We start from the raw sequence: 27,777 nt of genomic DNA, 5'->3' as shown, positions 1-27,777 counted from the left end.
AGGATGCCACGGTACTTGGATGTGTCTGAGGTCAAGTGCTATAACTGCAACGAGATGGGTCACTTTGCGAAGGATTGTTCGGAGCCTAACAAGCGGGAGATCAAGGCAAATTTGGCGAAGCAAGAAGGCGAACGCCTTGGTCTTCTGATGGCCAAAGTTTGTGATCTCGTCCAAACGATGGTTGTGAAACCAAATCGAAAGGTGCTACTTCACGAGAAGAAAGTAACACCGAATATTTGCTGTCAACACTGCAGGGGTATCCTTCTGGGTCTTAGGAATGACCTCGTCGAGATTATTGGATTTATTAATAAGAAATATATTATTCTGGTTACCATTAGGAACAAGAGCGATAATTTTAGGTGGCACCTTGTTGCAATTTATGGCCCTGCTTATCATGATTTGAAGCTTGAATTTATTGTTGAATTACATGATACTATGTCTGACCTTACTTATCCAATGATTATTGGTGGGGATTTTAATTTGGTTAGATATGTGACTGATGAAAATAATGGAGTAATCAATTCTCAAAATGCCTTTCTGTTCAATGATTGGATTAACAAATGAGCCTTAATGGAGATCAACATTGCTAATAGGAGTTTTACTTGGAGTAATAATCAAGAAAACCCTATATTTGCGGCTATTGATAGGGTATTTGTCTCTATTTCTTGGGATGCTCATTATCCCATGTCACATTGAAAGTTGTACCTAGAATTGATAGTGACCACACCCCGCTTATTATTGATACTGGAGCTAGGAGGGTTACCTCCCCCAAGATATTTAGATTTGAGAAATGATGGTTAGATCAACCTGATTTTAGAGATTTGTTTAAAAGAAATTGGTGTACTTATGTCCCCGATAATAATGCAGTGGATATCTAGATGAATAAAACCACACTTCTTCGTAAGAAAATTAAAGGTTGGAGTATTAACATAGAGGCTGGTATTAAGAAGAAAAAAGAACTCTTGTTAGAGTTTGATATTCTTGATGTGTTTTGGAGAAAAATCAGTTCGAGGAAAAAGATTTTAACAGACTTAATGTGATTAAAAAAGAGTTAGCAGATATTTGGCAACATGAGGAAACTGCTTTATGGCAGAGATCTAGAGATCGTAAGATTAAAGATGGAGATAAAAATAATGCCTATTTTCATGCGCTGGCTAATCATAGACATAGGAAGAATCATCTGGTGGAACTTGTAGGGGAGAATGGTCCAGTCCATACTAACAAAGATATGTTAGAAGTAGCCACATCCTCCTATAAAAACTTATTTAGTTTTGAAGGTAAACATGACATTACTTTGGGACCTTCCTTCTGGAGGGATGAGGAGATGGTGACTGAAGCAGAGAATGATATTCTTCAGAGAAATTTTCCTGAAGAAGAAATCAAGGAGGCCATCTTTGGATCTTATGCACATGGTGCATCTGGCCCAGATGGGCTTTCCTTCTTGTTTCAACAGACTTCTTGGGAAGTTATTAAGTCTGATTTTATGACGTTGGTCAAAGATTTTGAGAATGGTGTTCTAGATCTTCAGACTAAAATTTGCTACAATTGTGTTGATTCCTATAGAAGTTGATGCTAGGGATATGAAGAAATTCAAGCCTATCAGCTTGAGTAACTGTGGTGTTAAGATCTTATCTAAAGCTATGACTAATAGGGTTTCCCCTATTGGACAGACTAATTTCTGCTAATCAAACGGCCTTTATTAAAGGTAGGTACGTTTTAGAAAGTGTGTTATGGCTATGGCCCATGAGGTCATTCATGAGGTTAAAAAAGCTGGTATCCCAGTTTTGGTGTTAAAATTGGATTATGAAAAAGCTTATGACAGGGTTAGTTGGGACTTCCTGTTTGAAATGCTCAAATCAAGGGGTTTTGGCCCTAGACGAATCTCTTGGATTAAATCTATGTTAATCAATAACACCTTTAGTGTGAAAATTAACGATGAAATAGGCCCCCACTTTGTGGGGGGGCAAAAGGCTTAAACAAGGGGACCCTTCGTCCCCCCCCCCCCCCCCCCTTCTTTTTAACTTAGTGGCAGATGTTTTCTCGAAAATGCTTCAAAAAGCAATAGATCAGAATTTGATTGGGGGGCTTCTGCCTTATGTCATCCCCGGAGGTGTTGTCAGTCTGCAGTATGCAGATGACACTATCCTCTTCTTGGAAGATTCAGTTGATAAGGCCAGGAATTTTAAATGGCTATTATCCTGTTTTGAGAACCTTTCTGGCATGAAAATCAATTTCAACAAAAGTGACTTGATGACTATTAATGTTGAGGAGGATGTTGCTAAAGAATTTGCCCAGATGTTTTGTTGTAAGTTAGGCTCTTTTCCTATCAAATATTTGGGGGTGCCTTTGCACTATGACAAGTTGAAAAGAGAAGACTTACAATCGTTGATTGATAGGATCATTAAAGGGTTGACACGATGGATGGGGAGATATCTCACCTATAGGGGTAAAAGTATCTTGTTATGTGCTTGTATTATCAGTATCCCTGCGTACCTTATGGCCATGCTGACATTTCCCAAATGGGCTATCAATGTCATTAATTCGCAAATGGCTCATTTCTTTGGGGGGACATGGGTGATCAACACAATTACACAAGTATCACCTTGCTAACTGGGGTATGGTTTCTAGGAAGAAAGAATTCGGTGGCCTAGGTATTCCTAATATTAAGGAATTTAACATGGCCTTGTTAGCCTCGTGGGGGAAACAGTTCTATGATGGCTCTGAGAAAGATTGGAAAAGGATTATTTCTTATAAATATAAGGTGGATGATCCAAATATTTTTTGGGCCAAGGGGGAGACGCGTTCTGCCTTTTGGAAGAGTATTACCTAGGCTTTTGCTGCTTCTAAAAACTTCTACAAATGGAAACTAGGGAATGGGAAATTGATCAGTTTCTGGTATGACACCTGGGCTGGGGAATGTTCCCTTAAAGTGCAATTTTGGACCTGTTTAAAATTTGTGACCAACAAGATAGCTCGGTTGCACAGATCTGCGACGGGACTAATCTTAAACTGACTTTTAGAAGATGTGTTGACCACTCTGGGATGGGTTTGTGGCAACAGCTAGTTACGCTAGTGAATAAGTTCACTCCCCTTGAGTTAGCTGATATTCCTATTTGGACTCTAGAACCAAATGGTATTTACTCTAGAACCACGGAAGATTCATATTTTTTGTGGCTATGTGTGTACAATAAAGTGCTTACGCGAGACAACCTAGCGAAACGGAGGCCAGTACAAAATCTATCATGCTTGTTTTGTGGAGAAGAGGAAACTACCCAACATCTTTTTGATTGTGTGGTTGCCCAGCAACTGTGGGACTTTATCTCTGATTTTTTCTGCATTTATAAGATTGCTGGGTTTGGTGATATTATTACACTGTGGAAAAATCCCAAAAGGAATTTTGTTCTTAATTTGGTTACTGCTGCCTCCTTGTGGAGCTTCTGGAAATTAAGAAACGAGTTTTGCTTTCAGGGGCTCACATGGACTGCTGCCTCCTTGTGGAGCTTCTGGAAATTAAGAAACGAGTTTTGCTTTCAGGGGCTCACATGGAGAAGTGTCAAATGTATTCTTACCAAGTTGAATGTCTACCTAAACCAATGGAAAGTGCTTTGCGACGATGCACAGGCGGTGCTGCTACAAAGATGCATTCTTTTGTTGAACAAACGACGTGGAGAGGTGTTGCGGATTGCATGGGTGTGAGACCGGAGGCTGAGGAATGGAAGATGAACTTGTCAACGAGGTCTCCCTTGGTGATAGTTAATGATGATGTAATAAAAGAGTTAAACCTTGTGTTGGGTGAATGTTGTCTCTAGCTTGGTAGAGTTTGATGCCGTTTAGGCCGGTCTTTATTTCCGTTTTGCTGATTCTAGTTTTAGGTCAGCTGCTATGTACTTTGCCTGTCTTGCTTCATGATATAAAATGGGGCAGGGGAAACCCCTTTTCTTCAAAAAAAAGTAACACCGAAGCTATCTGGGAATCAAAACATGTCATGGTAACTCGACACGGATGCCAGTAACCACATGACAGGGTGCAAAGAGAAATTCCTCGAGCTGGAATATGATGGTGAAGGCTCGGGCAAGTTCGGTGATGGTTCAACTGTGAAGATTTGCGAGCAAGGTTCTGTCCTCTTCGAGGGTCTCACAGGCGAACATCACATACTCAATGGAGTATACTACATACCACGGCTTCGCAACAACATCATCTCTATCGGGAAGCTTGATGAGAATGAATGCAAGGTGGATATCGAGAACGGAGTGAATGACGATTTGATGTCGAAGATGGAGATGGTATCGGGATGCCATTTATCGACCATGTTGATTGCGTATGTGTCAACCCGGCAATTCGACCCATGGGCACCCAAGCCGAATGGATAGGGTATGGGTCTTAATCTTCGCCCACGGGTACGACCCATGGGTAACCAAGTTAGTCGTGGGTAGTGTGGTATGGGTACAAAACTATACCCATGGGTCACCCGATGGGCAACCCGATTAATATAATATTTATATAACTATTTTGTTTCACATGTGTAAGAAATGTTGCAAACACAATGTATAGTATATAACAGGGATAACAACACACAACAGTTAGGCCCATACAATATCTACCCCTTTTCTTTTTTTCATTTATCAACATGTGCATGAATGATAGGCCTAAAAACAGTCAGCAACCGGCCCATACTAGACTTCCTTGTTGCATGCCATGCATCCCTAGTGGCCTGGCACCTGCGCTTGAATGGCACCTGCGCTTGAATGGCACCTGCGCTTGAATATTAGTACCACCTCGGCGAGGTATGAAGGAACGAACCACCGCTAAGTTTATAAAATGCAACAGGTGAATCTTGAGTACATCTCGTCAGGAACACCTACTCTGCCCGATGGGTGCTCGATCGGGTCAGGCGACCCGGTGGGTTCGGGCATAAGCATGAGTCAAGATCCATGGGTAGGGTCGTGGGCGCCTAAAATACCCGATAAGAGTTACGGGCGTGGGTCTGGTAGAGGTCGATCCGACCATACCCAACCCGATTGCCAGGTTGAGGCATGTGACGGGTGCTTGGTTGGAAAACAGCAACGAAAATTGTTCCTTGCTCAGTCTACCTATCGTGCAAGAGATGCACTCGAGCTGCTCCATGGTGATCTATGTGGCCCTATCACCTTGGCAGCTCACACGGGAAAGTACTTCTTTTTTGTGGTAGATAACTACTCAAGATACGTGTGGGTCGTTCTCCTATGATCTAAAGATGAGGTGTTCGAAGCTTTCAAGAAGCTGAAGGCTGCAACAGAGATGGTACACAAGCTAAAGGTTCACGCTCTACACACAGATCATGACGGAGAGTTTACGTCGAACGAGTTCAACAACTAATGTGAGAAGATTGGCTTACAAAAGTTCCTCCCGGCACCTTATACACCGCAGCATAACGGGGTTATTGAAAGGCGCAATCGAATCGTCGTTGACATGGGAAGGAGTTTACTCAAGAGCAAGAACTTGTGGGGGACTTTTTGGGGAGAAGTTTTCTCAACGGCGGTCTATCTTCTCAACCAAGCTCCAACGAAGGCAATTTACGTATGTAAGCCGAATGTGTCTCATCTACGGATATTCGGGTGCATGGCGCATGTGAAGGCGGCAGAGCCGCATCTCTCAAAGGTTGTCGATCATAGCACCAAGATGGTTTTCATCGGATACGAGAGTTTCGAAAGGCATATCGCTTCTATGATCCACGAATCAAGAATCTACGAATTTCACGCGACGTTGTGTTTGAAGAAAACCAAGCATGGAATTGGAGCACAGCGGTCGATGATGCTCCAAACGGTAACATATTCACGATTGAATTTCCAACTGATAATGATGCAGGGGAGGACGTCCAGGTGGCTAGCAAGACACCCAACCTAGGTGACTGCACTGGCAGCGATCTGACACCAACACCGACGTGCATGGGTCACCAGGTGATAGCGAAAACGGTGTGCACAAAAAGGGCGGAGATCTTGGCGACAACATCGACTACGAGGCACATAATGACAACGACAATCAAGATGATGGTCACGGTCACAACGACAATGCCAAGACGTGGATGCCGACGACCCGGTATCTACCATGCCCGGGACTCAGCCGTCTTCCTCGGTGCATCGGCGCCGACACGATTTGTGTCGCCTCCTTCGCAAGCCACAACTGCCTCCTTCGGACTTCGGTGCTACAAGTCTATAAGTACACAAAGCCAGTTACACTCAAGTACTCCGAAATATGTTTGCTTGGAGTTGAGGAGCCGGTGAACTTCGTAAAGGCAAGCAAAAGTTCAAGTTGGACGCACGCCATGGATGAGGAGATGAAGGCGACTGAGAGCAACGGCACGTGGACTTATGTAACCAGATCTTTGAGCCAAAAGGCCATAGGTTTGAAGTGGGTTTACAAGTTAAAGAAGGACATGAAGGGTGCTATTGTGAAGTACAAGGCAAGACTCGTCGCAAAGGGCTATGTACAACGTCAAGGAGTTAGACTATGTGGAGGTGTTTGCACCGATCGCTCAACTCGAGACAGTGAGGGTGCTCCTAGCTTTGGCAACACAAGAGGATTGGAAGGTTCATCATATGGATGTTAAATCCACTTTCCTCAACGGTGACCTCACAGAAGAACTGTACGTGGAACAACCCCTCGGCTACAAGAAGAAAGACGAAGAAGGAAAAGTTTACAAGCTCAAGAAGGCACTTTATGGACTAAAGCAAGTGCCAAGATCTTGGAACTCAAAGTTAGACCAAGTTTGGTCTCATTCGGGTTCAAAAGATGTCCCCTCGAGCACGCAATCTATATAAAGAATTTCAAAGGCTCAAACCTGCTAGTTGGAGTTTATGTCGACGACCTGATTAACACTGGAGATAGCACGCAAGAAATAGAAGGTTTCAAGGCATAGATTAAGAAGTTTAGCATGAGCAATCTGGGATTACTCGGCTATTACTTGGGCATCAAATGAAGCAAAGCTCCAGAGAAATGTCAATAGGCTTATGCGGTCAAGTTATTGGACAAGTTCGGCATAACAAATTGCAACGAGATGCAAGTTCCAGTGGACCAACGTCACAAGTTGAGCAAGCATAGCTCAAATCCTCCGGTGGACACCACAATCTATCGAAGCATTGTTGGGCAGCCTAAGATATTATGTGCATACCCGACCTGACTTGGCTTATTCAGTCAGGATCTGAGTCGTTTCATGGAGAATCCAACAATTGAACACATGAGCACGGTCAAGCAAATCTTGCGCTATGTGGAAGGCACTATAAATCTTGGTTGCACGTACATAAAGGGAAAGGAAGGATTAGTCCATGGATACTCAGATAGCAACATAGCAGGTGATGTGAATGATCGGAAGAGCACGACGGGCATGGTATTCTACCTTGGTCTGAATCCTATTAGCTGGAATTCTCAAAAGCGAAAGGTAGTGGCACTGTCATCATGCAAGGCAGAATACATAGCGGTGAGCACGGCAGCTTGTCAAGTTGTGTGGCCGAGAAGACTTCTAGTTGATCTTGCAAAACGGGAGGTGCAACAGGTGTCATTGAAGATCGACAACCAAGCTGCAATTTCATTGTGCAAAAATCCGGTTCATCACGAGGAGCAAGCACATAGATACCCGGTTCCACCATATCCGGGAGTGCATTGAGGAAGATCGAGGTTCATGTGAACCAGCTTGTCGACACTCTCACCAAGTCCCTTGGCCGACAGAAGTTCGTCAAGATGAGGAAGAAAGTCGGAGTAGAAGCTATGGAGACAAAACAACCAGGTTAAGGAGGTGAATGTTGTAGTTAGCCAGGTTGTATGGTCAGGTCCAAAAGAGTCTGTATAGCAAACAGTAGTGCGGTTTTTTTCTTGTCTAGCTAGTTCGTGTTTACCTTGAGTCCAAACTAAACTCGGCTGAGTTTGGGTTGTGTCGTGTTGGCCATGGTTTCCAAGACGGGTTGGACGCGATGTTGTACCTCTTTATATACTAGAGAAATAAACGAAAAGGTGCAAGGTTGTACGCACCACAAAAAGCTTTCCTTCGATCAGGATTCGATCGCAAGTTACAAACGAGTTTACGCCGAGAGAAACCGAGATGTTCCCTAGAGAAACGATCAATTGATCAACTGGTAGCATAGCTAGCTCTACCAGGCGCTCCTACATTACATACATATATGGCTGGACGTACGTGCACTGTTCCACACAGAATCAATCAAGCTGCTAGCTTGCTTCTTGCTTGCTAGCTTTGCAAGCGAGCGTTCTGGTGATTTGATCTAGCGATTCAAAACCAACAGATATGGTATGAGCCACCGAGCTTCTTGACCAGCAATATGTATGCGATGATAGGTATACAAGACCGCCGAGTGGGAAGTTTCAGCAATTGCCCTATGGGTATGGCAAACAGGGAGCTGCCACCATAGCTTGTGTCGGTGTGCGTGGTGCCTGAGATCTACAGGCCATGGCGCACAAGGAGAACATTCCATGGCTTTGCTCCTTTAGTGCCAACTAGGCATCAAAGTTCAGTGGTGAGCAATTCATGTGTGCATGTGCACATGTCCATCGTTTGCAACTTTGGACTCAAGCCGTATTGGGCGAATAGACTGGATAGGTTTGGCTTGAAAACCCAAGCAGTTTGGTTTGATTTGGGTACTAGCACTTGTTGTTTGGTTTGGTTGGCGTACTTAACTGGGTTTATGTAACACCCTGTGTTTCTACCACTTTGCCACATTATGATTTTATAAAATATGGAACCATTTAAAACTTTTATGTGCTTGTGATGATTGAATTGGTTGCTATATGCTTGTTTTGCCTATTTGGGGTTTTTATTCAGAAAAATTCTTCTTCTCTCAAAACTCATCTACTTGCTCCAAACCCTTGCCCAATGACCATACTATGTATATAGGACCTAAAACTATTTTTTTAATATTTTGACCAAAAAGATTTTCTTTAATTTAAGTTTCCAAAAACCCCTGAATTGAGGTTTGTACTACAAATCCTCAAATTAGGGTAGGTTGCCCAAAAGATTTTAATTGGATCCTATTATAAAAAGAATTCCCAAAACCACACAATTATTATTTTATAGTTATTTTCCTATTTTAATTAAATACCTTTTTCTAAGGCCAGAAATGGTCTTTTATACGAAGAAATTATTTTCTTGGTTCAAAATATTTGAGAAAATTTAGGAAAACTCAGTGGACACATAATTTTCATATATAAGAGTTTCAACACATGGTCATGTTCAAAATATTGGACAAAACCCCTCAAAATCCTTTCTGCCTATTTCAAGCTTTTGAAATATTTCCCTAGGAAATATTCTCAAATAATTCCAGGAAAATTCTAGCAAGTCACACATGATATACGTGATGATCTTGCCAAATTTCATCTCAATCCAAGTTAATTTGGTCCACTAAAATATTCCAAAACCCTCTTTGTCCAGAACCAAATTTGAGCAACTCTACATTGCCAAGTTTCTCCAATTGCTTTAAACTTTGCAGGAGTGATCTAGTCCCCAAATAATGATGCTACACCAAGTTGTGCATTTGGAGAAATAGATTTGCTCAGCTAGATCTATAGAAACCTGATTCTGTTGATTTCTCGGGTTTTCAAAGTTTACATTGTCAACTTTCCTCAAATGAGCTCCAAACTTGTGACTCCTCTCATTTCTACCCACAATTTGATCCTGCTAAGTTTCATGGCAAGTAGACTCCATTTACTTGCCCAAAACTCCCCACTTGCACCCCCTAGACAGCCATTTTCTCTCCCCCTCTCAGCCTTCCCTCTCTCCTGGCAAGTTCCAGGGCCATCCAATGCCCCTACCCCCATTGTTTAATCTCTGTGCAGCTGGTGGACACTTGAGGACGTGCCAGAGCGTGCCAAAAGCATCATCATGCCGGCCAAAGTCACGCTACAGGACAGCCGAGAGCTGACTCCGCGCCCTGCCCATACCCTGGCCACCTCGAGCCCTTCCCCTCGCGCCAGTCGATGCACCTTGGCGTCCACAACACGCTGGTCTGCCTGCCCCTTCCCCGTTGTCCCTCTGGCGACCCCTGCAGCGCGCGCCCGTAGCCGCCCGAGCCAGCCAATGCGCGAGCTCACACGCGCAGGGCACCCGGGCCTCCCTTGCCTCTTCTCTTGCTTCCCCCGGTCGTGGACCAGTCCCAAGAGCGCCCCAGCCTCACCCCCGCTCGCCCCAGTGTCGTCCAGCGTTGACTACATCCTCGTCGGTGCACGGGAGCACGATGCACCGTGGCAGGGCTATATAAGCCACTCCCCGAGCTCTCTCTCCCCCTTGGATCCTCTCTCTGCCTCCCAATCGACCAACCCGAGCCCCCTTTCTCCCCATTGGATCCTCTCTCTGCCTCCCAATCGACCAACCCGAGCCCCCTTTCTCCCCTTTCGATCCTCTCTCTGCCTCCCAATCGACCAACCCGAGCCCCCTTTCTCCCCCTCGAAGCCTTGGACTTGAGATCGACCGGAGCGCCGCCACGTCAGGACCGTCGTCGATCTCTAGGTACGGCCTCCCTCCGTTCTTCCTTTTCCTCTCGCTGGACTCCCCTCACTCCTCTGATGTGATCCCCCCTCCTCACTCGATTTGACCATGTCATTGCACTTAAAATTAGCTTTCTGTACTTAGTGTTATATCATATATTGTTATACCTCGTTCCAAAACATGGGTTGTTTGCGAATACATTCAAAGTACTCATTGGCTTGCCAGGGTTATTTAATTCGCCAGGCATGTAAAAACAGAAGTATGATGAAGAGTTCGTTGGAGACGAACATGCGAACTATGACGATTCCTGGTCAGGAGAATGTCTGTAAGGTTAAGACAGATGGCATGGGTTCACGCTTACGGTCAAGATTTCCGCTGCTAGTTATGTTTGGTGTGTTGGCCTTCGAAGCCCTATCTATATAAGACTTGGCCTTAATGGTCTTTATTTGTATCAGACGGTATGTATGGATGTAAGACTCTTGTTATTCAGCTTTTGTGTGTTCAATGAGCATTGATCTCTGGGATCACTGTACACGTGCATTCGGTGATCACGACTTAAGAGTTGAGATCCCCACAGTTTGGTTTGGATTACAAACTATTCCCTGGTTACTTGTACCCAGTTTTGTTTGGTCAGTATTGGTTGGTGGTGCACTATTACTAATGTACTTATGGGACTTTAAAACTAGTTGCCAGTCTACCAGAAGTGCAATTGGAACACCTGGACATCTCTAGGTCACACCAATTTGAGGGATTTACAGATTTGGAGTGAAAACTGAAAAGAAAGTATATGCCACCCTGCACAATTTTGGAGATCAACACCAAGTTAAGTTTTTGAGTTAGTTTAAGACATCCAGCTATAGCAGGCTAAGAAAAGCGTGAATACAGATGGTGTTCAGGATAGGCAAGACTATCAAAGCACATAGGTATAGGGCGCGAACAAGGAAAAATGATCAGAACATTACTTACTCAACCCAGGGATATCTTCTGGTTTCATCAGTCTTCTTGGGATACCAGCTTCTTTCTAAAAGAATGAAATGGACTCGATAAACACCATGTTGAACAACCTGACTAATTGCACAGAAATGTGCAAGGACATCCAAATATGTAACTTATTTATCCTTCGTTTTTGCATGTCTAATACCGAACCCAGAAGGACAAACCTAATGAGACAAATTATAAGCAGTAAACAAAAAATCCCATATTTACCACAAAAGATGGCATTGATTAATACTCAAACTTTACTCGCTACAAAAGTAGTTATTCTAAAATGAAAACAGCATGGCCAGTAGAAGACAGAATCATCTATGCAAGAGACCAAATTATATGCATTCCTGGGTGTAGGACAGAACTATCACTATCAACAGTGAAAAATAGAGATGAGATATATTTTTCAAGGAAATCTAAGCTGAATAGTCCCTTTTGAGCTAGCACCCTAGTAGTTTTCCATGCCAACAATTTTTTTATACAGCACAATTTCCACCGGAAACATTCCCTTAGGAAAAGCTAACCTTTTGAAAATCAATTCCTGAATAAACAATATGGCAGTTAGAAAGCTCTCTGATCTTCTCATCAATTGCCTGCAGAGTTGACAGTCATTTGCCAAAATAAACATCGAAAGTATATCTACAAAGCGATTGTCATATTGGATACTGGAAGGATGAAAACAGAAGGCATAACATGACAAAATGGCAATATTCATCATGAAACTGGAAGTAGGGAAACGGAAGCAGGACTGACTAAAACTTGAAATTGATGTAAACCAGTGAAAACTGGGAAGTAAAAATTAACATGTGTGTCTGCCAACTTCTAGATCAGTTGGACTGGCAATGAAATAATGTGTATAAGCTAACAAAAATCGACGTGCCTACTGGAATATCACTCAGATGTAAATCTGTAATATTCTATCTCTATCTTAAACACAATATACTTCTAACAGTACAATTAATTCCTTGTGCCCAAAACACAAAGAGAAAGCTGCCTTTGTATGGAATACCATCCTTATGGTATAGGGATAGGAAATTTAGAGTACACTAGGACAATGCCCGCGCGTTGCAACGGGATATAAATATTCTATGTACGTTACCTTGTGATTTACCTTACCATATTTATGCGATTGTGTAAATAAATATTTATCAAATCCTTCCTCGTGATTTACCTTATATTTTGATGAGAAGTTTGGTATGTAAATTAAAGTGGGATTGGTTCAGAAGGTAAGTAAATTCAGGTGATTGATTGTCATACGGGGAAGGTTGGACGAAAGGGTGGTGGGAAGAGAAGTGAACCATGGAACCTTACATTCTTTTTAAGTAGGAGTATTTAGTAGTAGAGATTGTGGGAACCCGAACAACAGCAATGGTGGGGAACGGAAGGGCAGCTCCCTAAGCTAGTTATGGGGTGTGGCGAGTAGGAAGAATATACATCGATAGCAGTGTATCAAGGACTTTCTGCAAATCCCCCTGAGGACATCTCTGTTGCCTCTTGCCATCCTGCGATTCCTACTTGTTACTGGATCCCTTCACAAAAGACCTATTGTTAGTGTCTTTTGACTAAATGTTAAAATGATTGAACCAAAGGCTTATATATACTAGTGTCTCCCTCTTTCCTATTGTTAGGTCTTTTGACTAAATGATTTAACCAAAGGCTTATACTCCCTCCGTTCCTAACTATAAGTCTTTCTAGAGATTCCACTACGGACTACATACGGAGCAAAATGAGTGAATCTATACTCTAAAGTATGTCTATATACATCTATATGTAGTCCATAGTGGAATCTCTAGAAAGACTTATATTTAGGAACGGATGGAGTATATACCTAGTAGACTTATTTTTAGAGCATTGTGTTGTGAGCTGAATTGACCAGTCACTACAAATGTCCTAACATGCCACGCTAATTTCCTAAAGAGGGTAGTTATGGGAGGTGGGAGAGTGAGGGCGGGGATGTCTGGGCTTCGGCGTCTTTGTGCCGAGGAGAACGAAATAGGGCTACGGAGGTAAACTCCCTTTTTTCGTGTTTATTATTCAATATTCGCCAACAGCATTGATCAACAAGATTTACTGATAGCTGACTCCCATCTTTCCTAACTAACACGATTCTTTCCCAAAACTAACTGAGGAGGGAATAAGACAAAGGCAACTAAACAGATCTAAAGGAAGGCTAATCTGAGAGCTGGTTTGGTTTGCATCCAGTGGTGTACAAAAGCCTTTAGCCCCAACAAACCCACAAGTTGTTTTGCATCCACGGTAGAGTGCCTGGGCAAAAGTGCTGCCTTGTGTGGTCATGAAATTGATGAAATTTTGCCTGGTCAGGCAGCCCAGGCCGAAAGGCGTTTGGTTGCTTGCCTGGCCTGGAGAGTTTTCTAGCTTCTTAAATCAGCACATTAGCTCGCCCACCAATAACTATTGATGTAGTCAGCGTCTCATGCAGCTATTTATGGTCACCAGGCGTGGGATTCGGTGCGTCTGGACCAGGCTAACCACTACCTGAATTCTCCTGCCAGGCAGAGTACTTTTTTTGGCTACTCAGGCCAGGCTACCCCAGGCCCCTCGAGGACGGTATCCAAACAAGTAGATGGAAACAGCCAGACCCTCCAGGACAGGCTCGATGGCACCAGGTCAAGAACAAAACTGGCCTTGAATCTGTGTAGGACTCCTACTGTGTCCCCCTTTGGCTGTTAGTTGTTTCAGCCTGAGCATTGATAGTTGTCGATGACACTGGGACAGTTGGGGCAATTTTCTTTGGTTTATTTCTCACACAATGCCATGCCAACGTGAGGGGTTGGGGATACATATTTATAGGCTGCTAGCCAGCCAAGCATATGCCAAGATGCTAGTCTAAGATGCTATCCTAACTGTCAGTCCTTGGTGGTCAAGGATGCTATCCTAACAGCCAAGGACACAAGGACCATGTGCTGCAGCCCCACAAAGACCTTAGTACAGACTTATCCATCACTCTCCCCCTAAGTCTTGTGCGTCGTCTTGTGGGAAAGTCGAATCATCTCGATCCTAGAGCAAAGTTCGAGGAACTTGATCCTCCCAAGAGGCTTGGTGAGCAGGTCTGCGAGCTGGTCCGTGGTGTTGATGTAGCTTGCCTCGATGCTCTCTTCATCCAAACAGCTTCGGATGAAGTGATACCTCAGTCGGATGTGCTTGCTCCGTTCATGGAAAACAGGGTTCTTTTCCAGGGCCAGGGCGGACTTGCTGTCCACCATGAGCTGCACCGTTCTGGTGTCTCGGACGAGGAGATCACCAAGCAGCAGAGCATGCCTGACACCCCCGGACACCTAGGGTAGTGGAGGCCGTGGTGGAGGGTCCCCGTCATGTAGCGGATGATCCTCTTCACTACCTGCTGGTGCCCCGTCATCGGTCGCTCCATGAACCGACTATCGTAGCCGACGGAGAATGCCAAGTCCAGTCGTGTGTGGGCGAGATAGCGAAGGCTCCCCACAAGGCACCGGTACTGCGTAGCGTCTACTTCCTCCGTCGTGCTGTCGCGGCTCAGTTTCAGCCTCTCCTCCATCGGAGTGAGAGCTGGGTGGCAGTCGGTGAGCCCAGCTAGCGCAACGATGTGCTTGGCGTAGGCGGACTGTCGAATGATCCTGGTGCACCTCGATCCCTAGATAGAAGGAGAGGAGCCCCAGATCACTCATCTGGAAGGTGGCCTTCATTTCTTCCTTGAACGCCGCCACTTCTGCATCCTTGATGCAAGTGATCACCGAGTCGTCAACATAGACGCCCACCAGCAGGGCATTTCCTCCACTGCCCCGTCGGTAGACGGCCGCCACATGCGGCCTTTGCTCGAAGCCCATCTTCTTTAGCGTGGAGTCCAGCTTGGCGTTCCACGCCCTAGGTGCCTGCCATAAGCCATAGAGAGCCTTACGCAAGCGGAGTACCTCCTGGCCGGGGATCGCAAATCCCGACAGCTGATGCACGTAGACTTCCTCCTTCAAGGCACCGTTGAGGAACGCCGACTTGACATCCATGTGATGGACACGCCAGCCCTCCTGGGCAGCTAGCGCAAGGAGAAGTCACACGGACTCCATCCCTGCCACGGGAGCGAAAGTGTCGTCGAAGTCGACTCCTTCCTGCTGCAAGAAGCCTTGGGCCACCAAGCGAGCCTTGTGCTTGACGATGGCACCGGCTTCATCCCCCTTCAGCTTGAACACCCACTTAAGGGTGATCGCGTGGTGACCACGAGGGAGGTCAGTGAGCTCCCAGGTGTGGTTCTACTCGATCACATCCATCTCCAACTGCATCGCGGCGCGCCATGCCACGTCTCTTTCGGCCTCTGCAAAGGACTGAGGTTCGCCGTCCTCACACGCGAGTTGTAGCTGCGCCTCCAGGTCGCGTGGCACCAGTCCAGGCACCGGCTGGTCGCCGAGTAGATTTTCCATCATACGATACCACAGCGGTTCGCCGCCATGATACGCGTCGATGCGCTCCTCGTCGTGAGTGAGCGGGAAGCGAACTCCACCGGGTTGTGCTCAGCATGAGCTGGTGCTAATGAAGACGAGCCCGGAGGGGTGACAGCCGGTGCTGGAGTACGTGATGTCGCCTGTTGTGGTGCCGTCGGCGTAGCAAACGCCGGGGTCGATGGGGTTATGGGAAGTGAAGTAGACTTCTCCCATGTCGCTTCCTCCTCTGGCAGGCCAGTCCACTGTACCAAGACATGCCAGACGCCGCGACGCTGTTGCGCCTGCAGCACCTTCGCCACCTGCGAGCACCTTCGCCACCTGCGCGGAAGCTGGAAGGAGGCGGCCATCCGAAGTAGGAGGAAGGGCCGGCGTCGCTGCAGGAGGGTCCCCGCGGTAGGCCTTCAGTAAGCCGACATGGAAGACGTCGTGGAGGCGAGAACCAGCTGGCAGCTCCAAGCGGTATGCGAGTGTGCTGACACGCTCCAGCACACGAAAGGGGCCGGCGTAGCGAGGTCCCAATTTGCGCTTGGAGCGCGGGTCCAGAGACTGCGTGGTCCTGTGCAGGAGGCGCAGCCACACCCAATCGCCCACCGCGAACTCCGCCTCGCGATGATGAGCATCGTAGTACTTCCGAGCCAGCTGTTGTGCTTGGAGAAGACGCTGGCCGCCTCAGCCAGAATGTCGTCGCGGGTGCAGAGTAAGTCGCCCGCCGTCTCGGACCGAGCCGTCCCAGGCTCGTAAGGGAGCATCGCCGGAGGTGGGCGCCCGTAGACCCCCTCGAAAGGCGTGGTGTGCAGGGCGGAGTGATAGGAGGTGTTGTAGCAGTACTCTGCCCACGCCAACCAGTCCACCCAAGCTCGTGGACGATCACCAGTAACACAGCGCAGGTACATGGCGATCACCTTGTTAACCACCTCGGATTGGCCGTCTGTCTGAGGGTGGAACGCCGTGCTCATGCGGAGCTTCACGCCCGCCAGTCGAAAGAGATCCCGCCAGACATGTCCCGTGAACACGGGATCACGATCGCTGACGATGGACGGAAAACCGTGGAGGCGGACGATGCCGTCGAAGAAGGTCCGCGCCACGGAGGCGGCTGTATATGGATGACCCAGGGCGATGAAGTGCGCGTACTTGGAGAAGCGGTCAACCACCGTGAGGATGACGGACTTGCCACCCACCTTGGGAAGGCCCTCGATGAAGTCCATGGAAATATCCGCCCACACCTGGGAGGGTACGTCCAGCGGCTGCAGTAGACCCGCGGGTCGTAGTGTCTCCGTCTTGTTCCGCTGGCACGTCACGCACGACCGCACCCAGTCGCGGACCAGCGCGCCATCACCGGGGATGTAAAAATCAGCACGGAGATGATGGAGAGTCTTTTGCACGCCCGCGTGCCCTGCAGAGTGCGCCAAGGTCAGGACCTGGTGGCGCAGGTCGCCATGGTCGGGCACGAAGATGCGGCGGCCATGTAGGAGCAGCCCCTCGTCCAAGCGCCAGGGCGCGTCCAGCTCGCCGGCGTCAAGGCGCTAGCGCAGGCCCTGCGCGTCCGCGGCCGTCGAAATTGCCCGGCGAATGTCGTCGATGAAGGCGAAAGATGGCCCGGAGCGGATGCACAAGATAGTGCCAACCATGGCGACGTCGTCCGCGACATCCTCAGTGTCGCGGCGGGACAAGGCGTCGGCGACCGTGTTGAGACGGCCAGGGCGGTACTCGACGGTGAAGTCGAAGCCGAAGAGCTTGCTGATCCACTAGTGCTGCGGAACTGTGGAGAGGCGCTGGTCCAGCAAGAACTTGAGGCTATAGTGGTCCGTGCGCACACCGAATGACCGGCCCCAAAGATAAGGCCGCCAGTGGCGCACCGCCTGAACCAGCCCAATAAGCTCGCACTCGTAGGCCGCGAGCTTGTGATGGCGAGCGGCGAAGGGGCGGCTGAAGAAGGCGAGCGGTCCCTCGCCCTGGTGGAGGACTGCGCCGAAGCCGATGCCAGAGGCGTCGCAGTCCACCATGAACGGCATATCAAAGTCCGGCATCTGGAGGACGGGTCCCGTCGTGAGCGCCCGCTGGAGAGCCTCGAATGCCGTAATCGCCTCCTCGTCCGAGGAGAAGGCGTCGCGTCGAGGAGACGCGTCAGTGGCGCGGCGATGATGCCGAAGTCCCGGATGTACTTCCGGTAGTAGCCGGCGAGGCCCAAGAAGCCACGGAGCGCCCGCGGTGACCGCGGGGTCGGCCATGAGGCGACGGCGGCGACCTTGTCCGCGTCCATCGCTACCCCGTCCGCCGAGATGACGTGCCCCAGGTACGCGACGGAGGTCGTGCCGAACGAGCACTTCGAGCGCTTGAGGTGAAGACGATGCGCTCGAAGCTCGTTGAAGATGATGGCCACTTGCTGTAGGTGCTCCACCCAAGATGCACTGTAGATAAGAATGTCATCAAAGAAAACTAGCACAAAGCGGCGCAAGTATGCGCTGAGCACGTCGTTCATCAGGGCCTGGAAGGTCGCCGGCGCGTTGGAGAGGCCGAACGGCATCACCAGGAACTCGAAGTGGCCATGGTGAGTGCGGAACGCCGTCTTCTCGATGTCGTCAGGGTGCATGCGCACCTAATGGTAGCCCAAGCGAAGGTCGAGCTTGGTGAAGAAGCACGCTCCGTGTAGCTCGTCCAAGAGCTCATCCACGACGGGGATGGGGAACTTGTCCTTGGACGTCAGGGCGTTGAGGGCGCGGTAGTCGATGCAGAAGCGCCATGTGCCGTCGGGCTTGCGCACAAGGAGCACCGGGGCGGAGAACGGCGATGTCAAAATCCGGATGATGCCCTGCGCGAGCATGACCGCCACCTGACGCTCGAGCTCGTCTTTCTGCAGCTGAGGGTACCGGTACGGAGGCACGGCGACAGGTGCCGTGTCCGGCAGCAGGTGGATGTGGTGGTCACAGGGCCGCGCGGGAGGGAGGCCCTGTGGCTCGTCGAAGATGTCGTTGTGCTGTTGCAGGAGGTCGGCCAGGAGGGGATGCGCCTCGTCCAGTGCGGTCGCCATCAACTGGAGCTGCGGAGTCGCGGCGCCGGAGCCGCCGATGCCTGTCCACTGAACGCGACAGCCGCCCTCGCGCCAGAAGATGAGGGACAGCACATCGAGATCCCAAAGGATGGGGCCGAGAGTGGACAGGAAGTCGATGCCGAGGATGAAGTCGTAGCAGCCCAGGTCGATGCCGATGCAGTCGATGGAGAACGGCTCGTCGCCGATGAGGACGGGAACCTGTCGCGCCACCCCCTGGCAAGCAAGGTGGTCCCCGTTGGCGACGGTGACGCTGAACCTCTCCGAGACCGTCGATTGGAGTGCGAGGCGGCGCATGGCGTCCCCGGACAGGAAGTTGTGCGTCGAACCCGCGTCCACGAGCGCGGTGAGACGCTCCCCGTTGATCGTCACCGGAAGCAGCATCGTCTTTGCCGTCTTGATGCCAGCCATGGCATGAAGGGAGACGACGAAGGCAGTCGCGTCGACCGGCCCGTAGGTCGTGACGCCGGCCTCGGAGAGTGTGGTGGCGTCGAGCTCCGCGGTGAGGGCCACCACCTCCGCGTCGTCGACGGTCTCCAAGTAGAACAGGCGGGCGCACGTATGACCCGACGCATATGGCTCGTCGCAGTTGAAGCACAGGCCCTTGCGGTGCCGCTCGAGCTGCTCGGCCGACGTCAAGCGCCGGAAGGTGCGTGTCGGCGCGGGGGCAGCCGCAATAGCGGCCGGCAGGGCGGGGCGTGTCGGGGTGGCGGCCACCGGGGCGGGGTGGGTCGGGGGACGCGTGCCGCGGCCCGGGAACGCCTGCTGCAGGGCGTTGGCGCGCTGCTCGTACGCGCGTGCGTAATACATGGACGTCTGCAGGTCCTGAGGGTTGCGCATCTCGACGTCGATGCGGATGTGGTCGGGAAGGCCGCCGACGAAGAGCTCGTCGCGTTGGCGAGCCGTGACGTCAGGCGCATGGCAGGCCAACGTCTGGAAGCGGTCGGCGAAGTCCTGCACCGAGGTGGTGAAGGAAAGGCGACCGAGCTCGGCCAAGCGGCTCCCACGTATGGGGGGGCGAACCGAAGGAGACACAGGTCGCGAAAGCGCTCCCACGGAGGCATCCCGCCCTCGTCCTGCTCGAGGGCGTAGTACCACGTCTGGGCGGCGCCACGGAGGTGGTAGGAGGCGATCCACGTGCGGTCGGTCGCCATGGTCTGCTGCCCCCTGAAAAACTGGGTCGCACTGATTGAGCCAGTTCAGGGGGTCGACGGTGCCGTCGTAGGTGGCGAACTCCAGCTTGGTGAAGCAGGGCGGCTGCTGCACGTGTGGCGAGGCCGCGAAGGTGCCCTCGTGACGAACCAGCGCGGCGGAAGGAGAGTGTTGCGGCACCACGGAGCTCCCGGAGTACGGGTCAGTGTACCCGCCGAACCCCCCGAAGGTGGGGGCGGGTGGCTGCAACACCGTTGGTTGGAGCGGCGCCGTCGTGTAGATCGGCGTGTCGATCCACGTCGGTAGCGGGGATGGCGACGGCGACCACCGGGCCTGGGTGATCGGCAGACCCTGGGGCGCAACAGTGGCCGGGGGCCGTGGCACGAAGGGCGCCGCCGGCGGAGGCGGTGGTGGCGGGGTTGCGTACGAGGCCTGGAGGAAAGTCCGGAGGTTCGAGACCGCCAGGTTGAGGTCGCGGATCGCCGAGGACATCTCCGCCGGGGAGAGGACGGGGCGGGTTCGGCCGCCAGGGCCGCGGTACCGGAGGCGGCCGGACCTGAGGTGGCCGGCGGCGGCGAGTGGTGCGGCGGCGGCGGCTGCTACGAGGTGGCGGGGAAGGCGGTGGTGGCGGCGGCGGTGGTGGTGGGAAGGTCCGACAAACTCATCAAACCCAAGCTACCTGATACCAAATTGGTAGAGGCTAGGGTTCTACCAGGTCTCGGGCGTAGGTTGTAGGGGTGGAAGTGCGGGCTGCGAGGTTGGGGACGCCGGCGCCGGCGGTTGGGCGCCGGCGCGGCGTGAGAGAGAGAGAGAGAGGCGGCTAGGTTTGGGGCTCCCGTCTCCTGAGGGAGACGACAACAGAATATTGTCTATTGTCTGCTTAATATCGAAGGGGTACATGTGTTTATATAGGAAGACAGCCTCCACTAAACCCTAGATAACTTGGACTCTAATATAACTTGGACTTTAAGATAGGTAAGATAACTTGGGCTAAGCCCGTAATTAACCCTGCCCATTGGGCCTCCTCCGTTGGTACGTTGTACTGGTCATAACACCAATGGATAAGGAGAAGTACCAGAGACTTGTTGGAAAACTCATATACCTATGGCATACACGACCCGATATCTCATATGCAGTGAGTGTGGTGAGCAGATACATGCATGACCCTAGGAGTGGACACTTAGAGGCAGTCTATTGAATCCTTTGATATCTGAAGGGTAATCCATGAAGGGGACTATGGTTTAAGAAGAATGGACATCTTAATATAGATGGGTATTGTGATGCGGACTGGGGAAGTTGTTCGACGTCCCCACGCCGCCCCCGTCCACCGCCGCCCACGCCGCCCGTCGGTGATTACCACCGCCTTCTTCCATTTTTTATGTATTTTATTTCGGTTAATTTAGTTTGTTTATAATTAGGTTAGTTTTTTTAGTTTATTAGGTTAGTTTATTAGACTAATTAGGTTAGTATTATTAGTTTATTAAGTTAGTTTATTAGGTCAATTAGGTTAGTTAGTTAGGTTAGAAGAAAAAAAAAGATGATCATGTTGTAATAGTTAAATATCGACTTGCACGTCAATGCTACGGCAACCGGCAGGAGCCATAGGGTTGTCTTTAAACTAACGTTTGTGCTTGCAGATGCGTTACTATATTGCTAGGTAGTAGCTTTAGTAGTAATAGCATAGATAGCACGACAACCTCAATGGCGGCACGGTGATGGAGATCATGATGATGGTGTGTTTGTTGGGGGAAACTCGGTGTCATGGCGAAGTAAGAAACAGCTAGTGGTGTCCAAATCAACAGCTGAAGCAGAATATAGAGCTATGTCACAAGGTTTGAGTGAGATGTTATGGGTAAGGAATCTTCTCTCTGAATTGAAGGTAATAAAGATGGAACCCCTAAGGTTACGGTGTGATAATAAATCAGCTATTAGCATTGCTAATAATCCAGTTCAGCATGACAGAACCAAGCATGTTGAGATGGACCGGTTCTTCATCAAGGAGAAGTTAGATGATGGCATAATCAGGATAAGTTATGTCAGCTCTCGAGAACAAGTGGCTGATTGTTTAACTAAGGGTTTAGGTGTAAAGGAGTGTAATTCTGCGTGTGACAAGATGGGAATGATAGATATTTATCACCCATCTTGAGGGGGGGTGTTGGGCTGTATATGTGTGAGTTAGTCTGGCCCATGTGGCCCATGTAAACCAGTATATGTATTGTACAGACTAGAGAGGAAAAGAGTTATCCAGAAATTTCCCAAACCCACCACACTTCAGGGATCTCAGCCATATACCACCTTAAATTGCGGTATCATGGAGTGTTGTCTCGAAGGAAGTGATATATCATCATTCCGCCCAAAGGCAGCCCTGCTGTAGCCAAGTGTGTGGCCTGTCCCCAGTCATGCAACTAAGATACATTGCAATAATACGGTTTACAACTGTGAAAGGCTGAACTCATGTAGAGGTGTACGCCGGCCAAGCGAAATAGTTCAGACGAAAAGTTGTTGGTGAAGACCGGTTCCCGATCGGAGACGATGGACTCGGGTAGACCATGTAGATGGGTAATCTCTATGCAGAAGGCCTGTGCTAGACCATGTAGCTATCTATGCAGAAGGCCTGTGCTACAACTGCAGCACTGTATGGGCGCGCAAGTGGTAAGAAGTGTGCTGCCTTCGAAGCGATCCACCACTGACTTTCAGGAGGCCCTCGATGAAGTCCATGGAAATGTCTGCCCACACTTGAGATGGCACCTGAAGTGGCTGTACAAGGCCAGCTGGCAGCAAGTGCTCAGTTTTGTTACGCTGACAAATGGTGCAAGAACGAACAAATTCCTCCACAACAACACGGTCCTGTGGCACATGGAAATCACGACGGAGACGATGAGGAGTCTTTTGTATCCTTTCGTGACACTGTATGTGGCTGCCGAGAGAAGGCGACGAGGGGAAGTGTCCAACACATGGACCTGATCGTTGAATGTAATGAGACTGTCAATGTATCCCACCTTGGCAGCCAGCTCACCAGCCTCGAGCTTCTGGGGCAGCTAGAACAGGGTTGGATCAGCCGTTGTTTCATCCCACAGATCGTCACAGAGGGTATATGAGGGGGACTGAGATTGCCAACAATGCACCATGGTCCTCCTCCCGGCGAATTAGAGCATATGCCACCGTGTTAAGTTTTCCTAGCCTCAACTCGACGACAAAGTCATTCCCTAGTAATTTGCTAACTCAATTGTTCTGCAGGATTGTTGATAGGCACTGGTTAAGCATGTACTTCAAGCTGAAATGATTTGTGTGTACCCGAAATGATCACCCCCACAGATATGGCATCCAATGCCACGCAGCATGGACGAGCCCAATGAGCTTACGCTCATAAGCCGCCAACTTGGCATGGCTCACCTCGACCTACGGATGTATAAAGCCACCGCTCCTTCATGGAGCAATGCTTCGAATCCAAATCCAGAGGCATCACAACGGACGACAAATGGATTGGTGAAGTCTGGCATGTGTACGCAGAAATAAGTGCCTCCTTTAGAGCCTCAAAGGCACTCGTGGTGCTGTCAGTCCCAAGTCCCAACTATAGCCCTCTTAAGGAGCTTGGTGAGGAGGGGAGTGAAGGAGACAAAATAGCGCATGAACTTGCCATAGTATCCTTCAAGGCCAAGGAAACCACAGAGAGCGCACACCATCAGTCATCGGTTGGGTCCATTGCAATTCCTGCCTCAGAGATGATGTGGCCCAAGTATGCATAGGCATCGACGGCTTAGTCAACAGCTTGGCAGGTGTGTGCTTGATACCAGATGGGGCTAAGAGTACCGGATCAGCGTCCCAACCGTCCTCATCCAGCAGTTGCGTTGTTCATAGGCGCGAACATGCTCCATGGCCTCCTCTAAGGTCGTCGGGTACTGGAGGCCGACGTCGGTGCGGATGGCATTGTGCATGCCGGCAATGAATAGTTCATCCTTATGAATCGTTGTAAGGTCACAGCAACGAGCAACAAGGGTAAGGAACTCATCCTCTTATTCATCCACTGACCGAGTTGCCGCATATTTTTCTAAGCCACCCAAATGTGTGTCTGTTTAATCCTTGGGCGAAAACGCTTGTGGAGTGCCTTGGTGCAGTCATGCCAAAGGAGGTTCACCGCCCCGCTCAGTTTCCAGCTAGTCTGATGGTACGAGGCGAGCCAAGTTTTTTCGTCATCTATTGTCCCATGTCCTTGAAGAAACTGCTCAACGCGAGTCAACCAGGGTAGCGGATCCTCCTTGCCGTCGTAGATCAGGAATTCTAGTTTATGAAATTTTGGCATGGCGTTGCCTGCCTTCTTGAAGCGATCACCATACTGGGAGCTTGTGTCGTCGAAGTGCTCAGCCTCTGTTTTGGCCGGGGCATTGGACGAACCAGATATTTCCAAGCGAGCAATGGCCAATCGTTGGGCCGCTGCCAGCTCCTTGGAAGTCACTGATGTTGGTCTCAATCTCCTCCAGGAGCTTCTTCATGGCAGCGGATGAGGAGCTGAGGATTTGACCTCATCATACCAAGTTTTCACATGTAAGTTCCTGAGAGGGTAGTTAGGCTTCGGCACTGTTTCCCTTTGGCTTGGCACGGCGGGTGTAATGCTGGACCCACATTACAGAACAACTCACTATTCATTAACCACCTAACTAAAGGCCGGTAAATAGAATATACGGAGTAAACAAATGGTTAACCTGACCTCTTAAAACCTGTTGACTACCTGGTTTTCCATATTCAAAGGCGAGCGGGCTGTTATGGGTATTTTGCTGAGTACTCGATCTATTAGATCTGCTTCTAGAACATTGCACCTACTTTACTAGTGTCTTAACATCGCATCTACATGTTATCAATTGGAGGATTGGCAGTAGCTAATACTCTCAGTTCATGGTCAGGGCAGCTATTAGCCTGGCACTACACCTGTCTTTGACGCCGAATCATTGTTGCTAGATCAACATACGGAAGCTTTTGATCAATTTTGCACTCCATCAATATTCCTCCATCATAGTCCTTGATGTACCTAGAACCAGCAAATTGTTAATATGTAAGGTACAATTACATAGATTAAAAGCATGCTCTTTAGGGAACATAATAACTTGATAAGCCAAAATAATTTACAAAGATATGTTGTAGACCAGACTTACCCCTGCCATCTTTCTTTGTCGAATGTGATCTCCTTTGTGAAACCCTGCAAATGGAAAATAACTATTTATTTCCTTTTTTATAAAATATTCATTTTGTGAGGCTGAGGTGTGACTTCATTTTATAATGGATGGAAATTTAGTTTTTCATTTTAGACTATTCATTTTCCTTTGTGAAACCATGCAAAATGGAAAATGTTGATTTTGTAAAATACATGCTGCTTCATATATTCACACATAATAAATGGGACTTTAGTTTTTTAGCACTAACACATGATACATAAATTTTAGAGTAAGTTATACAAGGTCAGATGGCCAGACCTGCTTTACAAAATAACCAACAGCATTGTTATCTGCATAAGTTAAGAAATGAGTGAGACCATCAGCATCTCGGGCATGTTGCTTCAGATGATTCATTAGCCTTGTTCCATAGCCTTTAACTTGTTCATCAGCTGTAATTGCACAAAATGCTATTTCTCCGAACCTCTGGCTACAGTTTTTGAAAGCAAGATTAGGCCACTAACTTATGCAGCAGGCTTTTACACTAACTTATGCAGGAGAAAAAAGGGAGACCACTCACATGGTGCTAAACAGTATAGTATAAGCAAAACCAACATACAAGAAATAAATGTAAACATACCATCCTGCAATCTAACCTGGTAAATGCATTGAGATCATTGAAAGATAGATTCCAAGAGTAAATACAGTTGTGTGAGACACTCAGATCATTACAAATCACTAAATGATAATTTGGTTAGACCGAAGAAATGCTAGCTCTGAAAATGACAACATTACCTTGCATAAGGGCGGTAAGTAATGCCTCCTACAACATTATTATTTCTGATAACCATCATTGACTTATGAGTTCTGCAAAACAAAGTACAGTTAGTTACCCATTGTAAGTACTATTCAAGAATCAAGAAATTTAAACAACCCTCAAAAAATAAACCATACTGGCATTATCCAAATTATCGACCATACACGCATTAGATTGGGCATTACCTATCCATAACAAGTCGGACTATATACTCCTTGGGCATATTAGGGAGCTGCCGTGCAAAGATATTCTTCAAACCTACCAGCCTGGGGAAGACATTGCAGTCAATAATAAGTACAATCATAATTCATAAGTTCAAAGCTATGAAATGAATTAGAATGCGCACCAAATCATATGTTCATCAACTCCATCGTTAGAATAACAGAGAAATTTCAGCTTCCCTGTATCTTCCTGCAGAATAAATTAACCTCCATACCAAATTCATTGTAATAAATCCTAACACGGTTAAGATCAATCATCAAACGAAGTAACTCAAAGTTAAATCTCCACCTCACGCTTGAGACCCTCCTCCCGGGCGCTGTAGGCGCCACTGGTCTGGATATTGTCCGTGAACAGCCCCTTGGAGTCCTCCTTCCCGTCTCCAGACGCCGCGGACGCGGCATCGGGCTTGGGAGCCGCCGTTGTGACCGCAGATGCGGATGAAGAGTCGGGCTTGGGAGGCCTGGCGGAGGAGGATGCAGGTGCGGTATCGAGGCGAGCGGCGGTGAAGGTGGTAAGGGAGTCGTCGTCATCCTCGTCAGAATGGGAGGAGGACGGAGACGACGGGCGGGAGGGCGAGGATAGGGAGGTGGCGGGGGACGACGGCGCGGTGGTGTCGTCGTCCTCGTCGGCGGTGGCATCAGATAGGGATGGCGGCGGAAGCTTCCGCTTGCGGTGGGAGGCGCCGCCGCCCGAGGTGGCGCCGGAGTGGGAGGGTGAGGGCGCCGTGAGGCCATCCATGGAGGTTCTAGAACGTTCGAGGGGTTAGGGTTTCGAGGAGATCTGGAATCCAGAAGGTTGAAGGTTCTGTGTCTCTGCCGAACGTAGGAGCATCTCCAACAGCAGAACTACGCGCGGTATAGTTTACATTACCTTGTTTATCTGTTTTAACACAGCGGTTAAAGTTGGCTCCAACAGACGCGTTAAAATACAACGCTTGCGCGTAACTTCAGCAAATGCGTTAAAATGCAGCGCGTACGAACAGCCGGCGCTTGCCATGTGTTGCATTTTTGACCCATTTTAAACATAAAATGAATTTTAAACATCAAAACAAAGACATGGCATAATTTAAACCACACAAACAAGTTCATGACGACATAAAAAATTCATGCCCACAAAATCATCCAACCAAGTTCATGCCCACATCAAGCCTCGTCCTCGTCTTCATCTTCATCTTCATCTTCCTCCGATTCATCATCTGAAGCGGATTCTTCCTCCTCCTCTTCACGGGTGTTGGCAAGATCATGCGAAGGTGTTGGCACACCAGAAGACATGCCGCCATGAGCCCATGGCGCCCGGAGGTGCTCCCATGCCTCTCATGAGAGACCCAAAACTCATACCTCCCATGCCGCCAATGCCGCCCGGAGGTGCTCTCAAGCCATCCATGCCTCCCATGCCGCCAATGCCACCGCCTCTCATGCCGCCAATGCCGCCCGGCAATCTCTTTCTCGACGGCTTGGAGGAGCCGGAGCCGTCCGCCGCCTTCTTCTTCTTCCCGGAAACCTTGCCCTTCTTCGACCGCG

General features: G+C 48.9%; 1 protein-coding gene across 2 annotated transcripts in view; it reads right to left on the bottom strand.

Moving 5' to 3' along the window:
• LOC123428819 (histone acetyltransferase GCN5) overlaps nt 1–27,115 on the bottom strand; it is a 61,713-nt gene extending 34,598 nt beyond the window's left edge. The window contains exons 1-9 of one of the 2 annotated variants that reach the window (XM_045112958.1): nt 26,546–27,115; nt 26,382–26,446; nt 26,221–26,301; nt 26,014–26,085; nt 25,540–25,708; nt 25,222–25,265; nt 24,998–25,097; nt 11,974–12,042; nt 11,432–11,486 (exon numbers count right to left, since the gene is read on the bottom strand). In XM_045112958.1, coding sequence (XP_044968893.1) covers nt 11,432–11,486; nt 11,974–12,042; nt 24,998–25,097; nt 25,222–25,265; nt 25,540–25,708; nt 26,014–26,085; nt 26,221–26,301; nt 26,382–26,446; nt 26,546–26,995 — 1,105 coding nt within the window. In that variant the 5' untranslated portion in view covers nt 26,996–27,115. The remainder of the gene's footprint in view (nt 1–11,431; nt 11,487–11,973; nt 12,043–24,997; nt 25,098–25,221; nt 25,266–25,539; nt 25,709–26,013; nt 26,086–26,220; nt 26,302–26,381; nt 26,447–26,545) is intronic. The other variant, XM_045112955.1, reaches the window with a different exon arrangement.
• Between the last annotated feature and the right edge of the window lie 662 nt (nt 27,116–27,777).

This window comes from Hordeum vulgare, chromosome 1H (assembly GCF_904849725.1).
Source record: "Hordeum vulgare subsp. vulgare chromosome 1H, MorexV3_pseudomolecules_assembly, whole genome shotgun sequence".
Classification (NCBI taxonomy): domain Eukaryota; kingdom Viridiplantae; phylum Streptophyta; class Magnoliopsida; order Poales; family Poaceae; genus Hordeum; species Hordeum vulgare.
This window is presented reverse-complemented; position numbering and strand designations above follow the sequence as displayed.